We start from the raw sequence: 14,237 nt of genomic DNA on the forward strand, positions 1-14,237 counted from the left end.
TCTGACACAAACACTGACAAGAAATGTCACATGCATTCATGGTGGTTGCTGGGATTCTCTCGTAAACTAGTAGTAGTGGCTTCACAAAAAAGATGACCCACCCTATTTAACTTTTCTACCTCTCCTTCAACTAAAACCAATTTTAATTTTCCTTTTTGTCTTCAACTAAATGATATGTTGTACTTCTTCCACAACTAAAGCCAATTCTCTCAATCGCTGCACCAACTATGCCGTTGCCTAAAACACTGATCCTGAAATTGAACTGCACATGCCCTATTTATAGCATTTTAGCTCAAACACTCTGGAACTCTTTTCCTGAACCCAGGATAAAGCTCAAGAATTCTTGATTCTACTGAAACACCCAATATTAATGGCATGATTGTGCATTAACATTGGCCAGCTCAACAGAAACCGTATATGTCTGCACAGAACAAAAGATAAGTGCCTCAATCTTTATGCCTCAATGGTTGATGGGCTGTCTTTTAACATATTACCATCCTGACTAAACATTTCCTTGTTTGAGAGATATTGGAATGCATGTTTTTCTCTCAAACACATTCTACTGGGGAGGCAAAAGTGGCCATGCAACTATTAGAAGAACAGGTGCTTCTATCAGCACATATCTTCCACATATGATTGGGTTGGATGGCCTATTAGGTTTGAATGTTCAGATTTGAACACATCCCTGATGATGATTTTTTAATGTGGAGACACAGAATAGAGAATTTGCAGGGATGCGTAGTGTCCGATTTGAAGATGAGAATATCTTAACAGATGGACTTCCCTCAGGCTGTGCAACTAAATCACCAGAATGTGCACTGTTTTCCTAACTTAGTCTCTACAATGTGGTGTGCTACTTTGCACAATTGTTGCTCTTGGGACAAGTTTGTGTGGTCCTTCTGAGCATCTCCAGTTGCAACACATCCCTGCTTGAGATTCCAAAACATTGAGCTGTAAAGGCTCAGCTAATTACAGTATAAAAAACACAGCAACAATCACTGTTTTATTCTCTCACTCTCTTACCTATTCCCTATTTCATTTTCAGTCACTCTATCATTCACTTGCTTATCTTTATTGCTTCCATCTATCCACCTGCTTCTCCCCTTCATTGTTACTCTTTCTCTGATTGCCTTTCATATCACACAGTCTCCCCCATATGGGGCCCTTTTTCATTGTTTCTTTCTTTCATGACTTCACAGATTAAACCATTGGTGACATGGATATCAGCAATATAACCACCGTGACAGAGTTCTTCCTCCTGGGGTTCCCAGCCCTCCAGAGCTACAACACTCTTCTCTTTGTCTTGCTCTTCCTTGTCTATGCCCTTACCATCACTGGAAATGTGGTCATATTTCTAGTCATCAGGTTAGATGCCCGCCTACACACTCCCATGTACTTCTTTGTCAGTGTCTTGGCCTTCATAGAAATCTGGTATACTGCTGTCACCATCCCCAAGATGCTAGCCAACCTCCTGACTGATAGAAAGACCATCTCCTTTAATGGATGCCTCTTACAAACATATTTCTTCCATTCATTGGGGGCCACAGAGTGCTACCTGTTGACGGTGATGGCCTACGACCGCTACCTTGCCATCTGCAACCCCTTACGCTACCCGTCAATCATGACGACCAAGCTCTGCATTCGACTGGCCATGGGTTGTTGGGCATGTGGTTTCATGTGTCCTGTTACGGAGGTCATTCTGATTTCACAGTTGCCCTTTTGTGGGCCAAATATAATCCCTCACATCTTCTGTGACTTTCCTCCCTTGCTGAGTTTGGCATGTACAGACACTTCCATCAACGTTCTGGTGGACTTTGCCATCAATGCCTTCATCATCCTGGTGACCTTCCTCTTCATCATGCTGTCTTACGTGAAGATTATCATAACCATCATGAAGATAAAGACCTCCAAAGGGCGAATCAAGGCCTTTTCTACCTGTGTTGCTCACCTGACAGTTGTGCTTGCATTCTTCACCTGCATCATCTTTATGTATGTCAGGCTGACAAAGAGCTATTCTTTGTACTATGACCGACTACTAGCTGTTATTTATTCAGTCCTCACACCATTGTTAAACCCCCTTATATACAGTCTCAGGAATCAGGAGATCAGAGAGGCGTTAAAACGGAACTTTAAACCGGTACAAGTGTTCAAACTCAGCATCCAGCAGGGATACAACTAGTTTTTGCGTTAGAGAAAATTATAATTACACTGGAAGCTCTTTTGTCACACCTTGGGCAAGCCCGTTTGACACACCTGGGCATATTAGGCATAGAAATGACTCTTCCCCTCTACACATTTGTGTGGATAAGTCACAGAAAGGTGCAGAAAGGTGAGAACAGGTCATTTGTGGAGGGCGAGGAATCAAGGCAATAGAGATTGAGAGGAGGTGAACAGAGAAATACAAATAGAGTAAATTCATGGTGGAGGGAAGAAGAGTCAGAGGAGAATGCAAGACGGAGGCTAGAAAGGAAAGGGAGACAATGCATCATTACCATGTGAATCAAAAGAGGGGGATATGAGACAATGGAAGGGGTGGGAGGTATGAAGGTGGACAGAGAGATAGGCAATAAGATATGTTTAGGAGAGTATAGGTTGTGAACATAAATAAGAGTCAAACATTATACAGTATAGTTTTCCCTCATATCTTCAAAATAAGGTAGATGTCACACATGCCAATGCCAATTTCACCACATCAACTTCCTAGCACTGGTCTAACAGCTAGCCTGACTCCAAAGGGTCAAATGCACAGGTGGCAGATTCATTATGAATTAAGTATTGAGACCCTTTCTCTACCAAACAAATTGGTCTCCAGTTGCTCCAGGTTAGGGATAGGATGAAAAGTACAATGTAGGAAATGAAAGTACCTATCAGGATGTACCACTCTCATCACAAAAATAATCTCATGCTTTCCATACCCAGCAAAAGCCGAACCGACCACCTCCCACTGATAATCAATGTTCCAGTATCCATTGGCTGGTACAGATACTGTAGCCATATCCAAGCTGTAAAGTGTACAATGTACGCTGCCCAAAAAGTAAGGCTCATTCTGTCCTTTTGTTTCTCAAGAAAACCCAAAAACGTAAGTATTTCAATGAATGCTCCATCAAACACTAGCTAGCCATTAATTTCTCCTTCTCTTGGTTTCCATGTGATTAGAAATACTTTGGATCATAGTTTTGTAATAAAAATGCAAGTTCTGCGCATAATGAAGGAACGCACTTATCATCTGCAAGAGTAGCGCTATAAAAGGGGATGTGGATCTTTCTGATATCTACGAAACTGAAAGCCTAATAAAACTAATCAATAAATCCTGGGGCACAGGTAAGTATAATTGCACTTAGTGGTAGAATGCAGCACGGTAAATAGGCCCCAGAATCTTGATTCTGCTTTAAACATGTGCAAGGATTTTGTTTGCAGCAAAGACCACTGCAGCCGGTTCATTAATACAGATCATGCCAAGGTAAGCATTCAGAGAAACGCACAGAAGTTGTTATTCTTCGAGGTCAACTAATAAGCAACAATTATTCAATAGTATATCCGTGGGTCAAGGCTCTGATGTTGTCATGGTTAGCCGTTACACATGAGAGTCAGGAAGAGGCGACCAGGGCAGAATAATAAAGTTCCGCTGGTCGTCTCAAATGTTTCAATCATTTACTTTTGTGTTGTGGGAATTGGGGGTGGATTGTGACATCATATTATTGTAGTTGAGGGCAGTTTAGGAAGGTTCATGGACCCAATGTTCAATCATAACATATGGAGTTCCATATGGGTCCAAAGTGTGAGGATCAATCATTTCTGTGTGAGGAGATTTTTGCTATGTTGCACAATCACAAATGCTCATTATTTTGCTTTCTATAAAAGTTTTTGTTCTGAGGGTGGTTCTTTGACCGTGCCTTTTCATGCAGTTCTGTTCTGTGTTCTGTTTGAATTTGCTATTGCAGCTGCGTCTGGACCCTGAATACAATTACGTTACTTCTTGCACCGGAGTACACTCCTTTTTCACTACTTTTGTAATTTTTGGGTGAGTTCTACAAGGTGACCTCCGACACATCTTTGGAGGCCCGAGTGAGATAACTTTGCTGTTCACAAAGTGGATGAAAATAGGGCGATTGAGCAAAGTGATATGCTTTGATATTGAGTGTGTGGGACTGTTTGAAGAAAGTGAGACATTTTTAAAAGGTTTTAATTAAAGGTTTACATTTGTAAGGGGAAGAAAGAAGGTAGGAAAGAAGAATATTTTCATAAGAAAGAAACAAGGCAGAGGCAATGACATTCTATTGGATGGATGCCCATTTAACCATAGGTGTAGGAAGTTGCCCCAATACCTCGATAAATATTAAACTACCATTTTGAGTGGGTAGACGACACACTGGGAAAGTGTTATAAAGAGTGGCCCCGAGTAGGGACGTTTCATAAAGATATTATATAAAGTATTAGAGCAACATATAAGGGAGCAAATCTTAAAAAGAGACAGGCCATTTTGTGGCTTTGGAAATTATACGAAGAGAAAGAGAAAGAAACAGAAAAAGGCAAGGATGAGGAGAAGGGTAGTGTACCACCACCTTATACAATATACACGTTTATAAAACCAGCTGCAGGGTATTACAAATCCTAAACGAGAGAGTCAGGACAAGGAAGGAACACATGAAAAGAAAGACATGGGCAGTACAAGCGTTATCAGCAAGGATGAAAAAGGGAAGAGGAAATATTTAAATGACAAAAAGAGTGTGCAGTAACAACTTGACAGTGTTGTCAAGGAGGCAGACAAAGCAATGGAAAGGGAAATAGAGGAGAAAGGAAAGGAACACGAGAAGGGAACAAATGAACAGGGGTGGACAGCAGGACGCATACAATTTAAAATAGACAAGTGGGGACAGGATTTGGCCCATAGAGAAGCTGGCGCGACAGACGAGGGGGCACACCATATTGGACTGGGAAGACAGCGCCAACAGCGATCAGGGGGAGGATGAATCAGACACCCACCATTTGACAGATAAGAGCCGGGAAAGGAGAAGGGATGAAAGAGAAGAGGAGGGAAGGGACGAATCATTGGGCGGCTGGGGAAACAGGCCACGCAGCAGGAAAACCAGAATAGCGGTAGCAAATACACCACAACACGGTAATAAACGCAGAGCGCACACACAAATTACACTTCTACAGAAAGCAAGGAGCGAGGTTCATTACATACCGTGTCAGACAATGGACAGGGATAATCTAGTTTACAGTTTACCTTCATTGATGGTGGGATGAGCAATTGCATTTATGTTTTTGAGAAAGAGACAGTGGGAATACCATGGGCCACAGAAGATATAAAAAGTTTGTTGGCACTATTGGTTGGGGTGAGGAATGACGAAATATGTTTGGAAGGCTCTGAGAGAGCTCTATCTAGACATGTCAGACATGGGTTCTATATTGGCTCGCAAAATGAAGCCTGATGATGAACCTGCAGAATACATACGATCCATACAAGAAATGTGGACGCAGGAAAATAAGCAGTCATGGAAAGAAAAAAAAATACCTTTGTTCTACCATATCTGGCGAGGGGGAACCCCGCGGATGAACAGGTCTCTTTAGGAAAGATAGTGGAAATTGAGGCAAAGGGGTGGCCTGAGATACAGGTTACAATTCTGCACGTTTGCAAGAAAAAACACGAGATGGTGAGAGTGGACAATACTAAAAGGGCAGAAAATAAATTGGTTCTGAAAAAACCGGCAAAAATACACATAGAGTAAGCAGTAATCACAGGGCCAGTAGTTGTTCCTCAGGCACAGGAAAGGGAGCTTCCAACGGCTGCAGTAATGCAACCAGGAGGATATACACAGGTAAATAACAGTTCTGGACAGGGCGATTCCTAATATACAATACACCCCTTCTCAATACTTTTCGATTGATTCATATTCATTTTATTTTTCAATCATGTCAATATAAACACTACACAGTTATAATTTCAAAAGTTATAACAGTGCAAAATTCATGAACCTAGTAGCACAGGTATACATAATAAAATAAATTACATGTATATTTGATTGTAACTCAAAACAGGTGTGAAGTGCATTTCATTTCAAAAGCCTAACCCTTTGATAGGGTTAGCTAAGTCTCTACTTGTCATTATTCAGATAGATGTAGTAATGTACATTTAACACTACTCATGTTCTTGGTTTGTCGACACACAGGTGTTTCAGCATGAGGACGGAAGTGTCATTTGGTTCCCCTCTTAGAGAGTTCCTGTGTTGTTTAAATGTTATTGTGCGTGTGTCTTCAAGCACATGTGGTTGAGGGGATCTGGCTCAGTGTCCAATATCAACGATTACTGTCTGTCATCTCAAATTGGATGATATTCTCCCTTTTGGTGATCCCGGGGAGGTTAAGACGACACAATCAACATTTGTGGGTTGTAGGAAGTGCCACAGCGGACCTGGTCTTGCTATCCCAGAGAGCTGGAGCCATCAGTGCATCTGGCACTTTGCTGCGCTCAGACTTCCATATAGTATATTTGGAATCGCCCTGTCCAGTTGTGTTACTTAACAGTACAATGATACCTGGAAGTGACAGGGAATAGCTAGGTGTCCCGCTTTTGACAAATAGAATATACACAGGTGCCACCCAACCAGCAGTGGGGGACGGTACAGATGCAACAGCAACCAGCATTCATAAACATGCACAATCCCAGGGTTATGCAGGCAGACGGGGGAGGTGCATACACAAGACAGTATCAGACAGGGAGAGGGTATTACACACTTGGAAGAGGAATGGGATACAGGGGAATGGCTCCACGTTTCGGAGTACAATATTATGCATTTGGGAACTTTGTACATGTTGTATGAACATGGTCACTCATGGCACAGGGAGGACAACAACAGCAGACATACATGCAGGAAACACCTCAACAGGGGCAGATCATACCACAACAGCAGCCATACGTGCTGCAGACTACACAGCAAGTGCAGGTAATACCACAACAGCAGCAAGTGCAAATACAGCCCACACAAACACAGGGCATTACTGCCCATGGGCAAGTTCAGGTACAAAATTGGGAAATGGCGGGAACTCAAGGTATAGTGAGTGTACTTCAGGCACCAGCGCAGACACAGATACCCGAAGGGATGACAATATTGGGGCAGAACACCATACCCCAATATACTGGAGTGACAATGGTGGGTGGTAACCCATTTGCGTCATCCGCAAATACTTTTTCCCAATAGGGATGCCCACGGCGAGTGCAAGTGTGTCCTGTTCTAGCAGTAACTGAAGACACTGAGGAGGAACCAGAAGTAGCAGTTCAGATAGGACAGAGGGGATTTTCCTTTCTTATAGATACTGGGGCAACCAGATCTTGCATCATGGAAGAAGGATTTACATTAGCTAACAAAATTCTGGACACAAAAGGCTTTTCGGGGATGATTTTGAAAGTTCCTCTAATAAAAGATTCACCCTAAACGATAGGGACGCAGCATATTGTAGAACCTTTGTTGCATTCAAAAGACACTCCCATCAATATTCTGGGGAGGGACTTACTTAGCAAACTGAATGCCACAATTTCATTTTCAGAAAAAGGAATGGTGTGCTCCACACTGCAAATGTACCCAGCCCGGGTGGCAGTACTGATTCAGGCATACCATGCACACAGCGCAATGAGAGGGATACCCACACACATAGAAGTGTTTGTATATGGGGTGCACCTGTTGTTGAGATGGTTGCAGTGTTTTGGCTGCCCAATGAGTATTTATTCAGGCCTAAGAGTCCCTCCACAGTAAGCGCAGGCACACACTCTACTGTACCTGGAGGTAGTAGTAGAATGGAAAGACACAATTATACTGGTTGCTACTAATGTGTACACTATGGAATTGTGATCAATATTATGTTTTGATCCTACAGTGACATTGACAGTAGTCAGTGACATCTAATCGTTTGCAACAAATGAGAACAAGGAAGGAGATGTAGTGTTTGAGCTGGCCCTGCCATGCCCAATTTGTATAATGGAAAGAGCAGTGCACCAAATGATCCAGATAACAAAACAGAAAGCATGCTATTTACAGGAAGATTTGGAAAAAAGTGCCCAAGAGCTTGTGGACAACAGGACCCCATGATGTAGTAATACTTAACAGGGCTGGGGCAATACACATCAAGTTAAAAGAAGGAGCACTATTGCCACAAGTAAAACAATACCCCCATCATGAGAGGCAGGTGAGGGCATACATGAGACATTGCATGCCCTATGGCAGCAAGGCATAATGTAGGTGAGTACATCACCTTGCAACACTGCTATCTATCCGATTAAGAAAGCAAAAGGATGGGTGTGTTTTCTATAGAGGATTTACGTCCTCTGAATGACATTATCGAGGCAGAATATCCATTGGTTCCAAATCACGCGACTTTTGTTGCAGTGTGCCTCCGGAGGCACACTTTTTCACAGTGGTTAATTTAAAGAATGCTTTTTATCATTCCCAGTCTACAGGTGTCTCTCTGCCTTTATGTATAGCGCAACGCAAATTGAACATACTAGAATGCCTCAGGGGTACTGCGAATGGCCTAGCATCTTCAACAGAGTGAAAAAAATGAACTTGAGCAATTTACAAGTTGCGAACACAATGATACAATACGTTGACGACTTGTTAGTGTGCAGCACAACAGAAGAAGCGTGTAGTCAGGACTCAGTGACACTACTGACACTGCTAGCTGCAAAAGGATAGAAGGTGGACAGGGAGACATTGCAATACTGTCAAAAAGAAGTGGTGTACTTGGGTCAGATTGTGTCAGCGGACAGGAGAAAAATAACACCAGAAAGAGTAGAGGCCATACACAGGACCCCACAACCAAAAACTGTGAAAGAAATGCTGCACTTTTTGGCTTGTGCAACTATTGCAGAGCATGGGTTTTTGACTACTCCACATATACCAGGCCATTGCTGCAAACACTAAAAAAAAGCACAGAAAAACTAGACACAGATAAAATGGACGGTCGAAATGGGCGAGAATTTTGATGAGCTCAAAAGTGAACTAGCAAACGCACCAGTGTTAGCAACTCCTAATTACAAGGAAAAATGTCACCTGTGTTCACATTCAGATGGAAAAGTAATGCCAGCAGTACTGACACAGGAAAAGGGTCAGGGACACAAGCCACTTGCATATTACAGTGGGTTATTGGATGCAGTGATGCTGGGACACTTCCCATGTGAGCAGGTGCTTGTAGCCGCTACATTTGCAATTGAAAGGGCTTCCACAATAACCATGGGGTGCCCAGTAGTTCTGTACGTGGAACATGCATTATTTGCAATACTGGAGAAAACAAAGTCAACATTGACTTCCCAAGGTCTCAGGGTATGAGGTAATACTAACCAATCCAGCAATAGAAGTGGTTAGGTGTAGAACAATAAACCAAGCAGAGTTCATTGCAGAAAAAGTGAAGACAGAGATTATGTCCATGACTGTGAAGTGTGCATCAACAGGAGTGAAGGTAACCCCCTAGTTAAGGAAGAAGTGATCAAGGGGAGGCATGATCCTCATCGATGGGAGTTCCAGTATTGATAAAACCATGGGGCAAAAGCCCACACGGAGTGCAGTAGTGTGGTATTGAAGGGGAGTACAGAAAGGGGAGGAATTAGTTGTGTACTCACAAATGTGATTGCCAAATCATTACTCTGCACAGGCAGCTGAATTAGTGGCTCTAATTGAAGCACTAAACATGTTTCAGGGCCAATGAGTGAACATCTTCTCACACTCAGTTTATGTCACCTCTACAGTACACACAGGACTAGCAAGATGAGAAAGGAGAGATGATAGTACTCCTGTTCAACATGCAGCATTGTTGATAGAACTATTGGAAATGTTACCACTCCCATTAATAAAATGCAAAGCCCATACAGGAGGGCAGGATTTTATCTCACTAGGAAATGAAAGAGCGGACAGAGCAGCAAAAGAAGCAACATATCTATCAGAGGGATCACAGGCGCTGTACCATGGCAAGGAAGAAATAATACCCCTAATAGCAGTACTGAAAGTGAGCAAAGAGAAAGATGCATTGCCATAATGTCTTAATGTAATGCCTATGTTACAGATAATTGAGTTGCAGGGGGGAGCATCAGATGCTGAAACAAATCTGTGGAAGAGGAGAGGATGCTCTCTGTCTCCGACTGATCTGATTTGGCGACATAATAGCACAGAAAAGGTTGTCATTCCAAGCAAACTGTTACAATTGGCATTGTAACAGCCTCACTATCCTTTCAACGTATCGAAAGAGCATGTGGCTGCAGGGATAAGTGAAGACTGGCTTGTGCCAAACTTTTATGAATTTGTTTCAGAATATGTGAGCAATTGTATGGTGTGGCAGAAATATTTACCAGGTCATACATTGAGAGTTATACAGGGAACTTTGCCGTGACCGGAGGGCCCCTTCCAGCACTCACATATTGATTACCTTGATATGCAAGAGAGGTGTAATTCATACAAGTACCTGCTTGTAGTGGTGTGTCCATTCTCACATTGGCTTGAGGCAGGTCCCTATGCCCACAATGATACCCACTCTGCGGCAAAATTCTTGGCGAGGGAGGTGCTCCCAAGGTGGGGGATTCCAGATGAAATTTGTTCTGATAATGGGCAACACTTAGCTAACAAATGAATAAGGGAAATAACAACTCTCCTGGGAATAAAACATAAACTGTGCACGGTTTACCATCCTCAAGCCAACCGTTTGGTAAAAAAGATGAATGGACTGATGAAAATGCAACTGGCAAAGCTTATGCAAACGCTTACTACAAATAAACATAGCATTACATAATAAGACTTTGAGACTTCGATCCGAGTTAGATTGAACCTACCGGGAGATCTCTCTTCAAATATTCATACCAGCAATGGAGTGAAACAAGGGTGTCTCTTAGCAACACTACTGTTTAACCTGTACCTTGTAGATTTGGTTCCCTTTTTACAAAACTACATATTTGTGTCCCCTACAATCAGAAATTGTAAAGTTCATCTTATTGCATATGCAGATGATATAGCATTAATAGATTACACCCCAATAGGTTTATAACATCTTCTCTTAGCGATAGAAGATAATGATAAACAACCTAAAAACAATCACACCGTTACTGGAAAATATTAACTATGCGAAGATTGATTTTAGTACCACCAGATCAATCGTTGTATGAAGACATACAAAAATGTTTGAATATTTTAAAAAAATAATTCTTAGTAATTTACATGATGACGCTCAAAATATCCTAGCACAATGTGAATGTACATCACAGAATATAATGGAAAATCCAGAAAAAGTGAAACAAGCACTAATGCGCTCAGACTTGATCAAGACAAGAGCATTGATAAGCAACTTAAAAAGCAATATAAATGTTTCTATGTGTGAGAAACCAAGTTCGTATGTGTTACTGTACATCAGAAGGTTTCCAAATTCCAAGTGGTGAAATGAGTTGTTGCGATTTCGATTGGGTCTGGTAAAAACTAAAGAGACAGACCGAATGTGGAACAAATCTGATCCCACTATGGGTGAATGTAACGTGTGTGGAGAGGGATATCCTCAAGATATACATCAAATATTGATCTCTTGTTCATCCACGCAAACTCGGAGAGAAAAATACTTCTCAACACATGTACACAATTTCGCATGGATCTCAACAAAAGACTTTTGGTATAGACTATCATCAGGAAAGGGAGTCTCACTTTCTATTGCGTTACTTAAACTATTGAACAAATAAAAATTCATATCCCTTTCACTATAATACATTAAGAATAAGAAATGAATGTTGTAGAATCTTTCTACTTATGTTATTATGAAAACAACATCTTTTTGTTTTGCAACTATGTTTTAAATGAATTTGAATTGAGTAATCAAGATTTAATTTTATTATTAATTTCGTTTTAGAAGAAGATTTATTGGAATGCAATTAATGATCTGTAGAATTTGTAAAATTATTTGATTACATTTTTTTGTAAAAAGTCAATTTTTGTGACTAAATTCACAATAAAAAAATCATAAAAAAAATAATCATGGGTGCACTGCTTGCCGCTTGCTATATTCGCATTGAGAAACACGCCTGGAGGAGATCATCATTTGACTCCTCATGAGATTGTTACCAGGCGGAGAATGCATGCTCCAATTCCGCTGTCACGTTCAATCTCCGATGCTCATTCTACTTCTGCTACTCTGGGAAGGGAATATGATCTGTACCTTAAAGAGCTTACCAAGTCACAATTAAGTGATGCGAACAGACAATTTCCAAAAGCAGAACCTCTTTTCCGGGAGACAGAGTGCTCATGAAGAACCACGTAAGGAAGTGGAAAGCAAAGCATTTCACTGTCACGTATACTGTCGTCCACTCAACACCAACTGCAGTAAAATTACAGGGACGCCGCAGATGGGTCCATATAACTGATGTTCGCAGAGACAAAAGTACTGTCTCCCAAAGCACAACATGATGGGGAGTATACATTAGTTCTCTTTTCATTTTCGAACTGCAGTGAGATTTTTCCAGAAACCAGCAAAAGAGGGAGCAGAAGAGGGTTGTACTGTAAAAATGATGACCAAGAAAAAGACATTTTCAGGTTTTTGGAGTGTTATGATGTTAATATGTTTTAGTAAAGCCTTGTTGCTTTTATTTTTTATGTTTTTTAAAGAAAAAAGTGGAACACAGTTGAATGCAAAAAGAAAAATGGGAAGGAGGAGTGTGATGAATGGAGAGGGCACCCACCATGATGCAGAAGGAGAGCATAGTTCAGTAACAGGCAACGTCTAGTACGATGAAATGATGCGTGTGGGAAGGGAGAGAGTAAATGGCACATGCTACATATGCTCTCTCATTCCACGCGTGGTAGCGATGTCCAAGGTTCTTCTGCCCCAGGCTATGTCCTATGAGGAGGCTGGATGCCTGATGCACCTGTCTCTTTGTAGAACTCAAAGTTTGTTCCCGGGAAACAAAGTAGCTGTTCACTGGGTGGATGAAGGGGAAAATGTTTATCAGAATAACTATGGGAAATTAAGGCGAATGCTCCAAAATCAGCACACAAAGCCTATAAAGGTGGAAAATTACAAATAGAAGATCATAAAAGTATACAATATACAACTAAAGAAGGCCATAGTGTCTCCTGGTGTCATACAAGACTGCTGATGCAGTTAGAGCGAGCAGTATGCTATGGGGACAAATGGGAGGGGAGAATAATGCAATGTCATGCTGAAGGTCTGGTGGGTTTTCAGCAAAATGTGATAGCCAAGTATAATGTAAACTGTCGAGTTATTTGGGGAAAGTATGTTCATGCCTTAACTTGGTTACATGAAAAGCATCAACCAGTTGAAACACAATTTCCTTTGCGTTTCAGGTCAAATGGGTCAAATTAGCTTCCTGGGTGCTAATTCGGGATGCTCTAAGGTTTTGCAGAATGCAGCGCAGAATGCAGCGATTCAAAATCATGTGATTTTCTAGTGAATTAGGCAAGACCCACGGCAGATTCAAATCGCCCGCAGGCCATTTTCCCTGGGGAGACGGTTACAATGTTCCTAATATGCAATACAAATGCAGTAGTTCTGGCATGGGGAACAGCAGCACCGAAGGATCTGTGGTGGGCCTGCGGGTCCAGAGCATATACCCAGCTTCCGCCTTACTGGTATGGAGTGTGCACCCTCATCACTTTGCACAGCCCTGCACTTGTGGTGCCTCGAAATAGCACTGCCATGAAGATCGCACTGCAGGGAAATATGGCACATCAAAGTGAGCAAAGAAAAATAGTGAGGAGAAGAAAAAGAATGAGTAACTACTTCTCTGGGAAAGGTTCAACAACCTGGCCGCTATCCCAGATGAGTACCGCCTATTCTCTTCTGAGGCAACCTTTTTTACTTTTGCTACTTTGCTACTTCCAGGAGCGTAGGCTTCAGCCAATGCATAATGGCTGCTGCAAACCCACTATGAGCTACTGCAATTAGCTAACACTACTGCAAAGCAACTGAATGCAATTAAAGAAGAGATGAGAGCCTTGCGCTTGGTGGCCCTTCAAAATCACTTTGTCCTGGTCCTCCTAACAGCCATTGTAGGAGGTGTGTAGACCCATTTTGGGTCAAGATGCTGCACAGTGATCCCTGATGGGGAGGCCTCTAATGGAACTTTAAGTGCAGCTAAGCAAGATATAAGGACACTCCAGGGAAATATGTCAGGCGAGGTTAATGGAGTGCAAGGAAAAGTCTAGTTGGACAGAGTATTCGCCTGGGTGCCTACCTGGCTTTCTGGGCTGTTTCGAGTG

At 41.9% G+C, this 14,237-nt stretch overlaps 1 protein-coding gene across 1 annotated transcript; it reads left to right on the plus strand.

Moving 5' to 3' along the window:
• Window positions 1–1,216: 1,216 nt before the first annotated feature.
• Window positions 1,217–2,179, plus strand: LOC138525929 (olfactory receptor 6N2-like). The gene has a single exon (XM_069636222.1). It carries the CDS (start codon window positions 1,217–1,219, stop codon window positions 2,177–2,179), a length of 963 nt encoding a protein of 320 aa, XP_069492323.1.
• Window positions 2,180–14,237: the final 12,058 nt, after the last annotated feature.

This window comes from Ambystoma mexicanum, chromosome 1p (genome assembly GCF_040938575.1).
Source record: "Ambystoma mexicanum isolate Mex_15411 chromosome 1p, UKY_AmexF1_1, whole genome shotgun sequence".
In the NCBI taxonomy this organism is placed as follows: Eukaryota; Metazoa; Chordata; class Amphibia; order Caudata; family Ambystomatidae; genus Ambystoma; species Ambystoma mexicanum.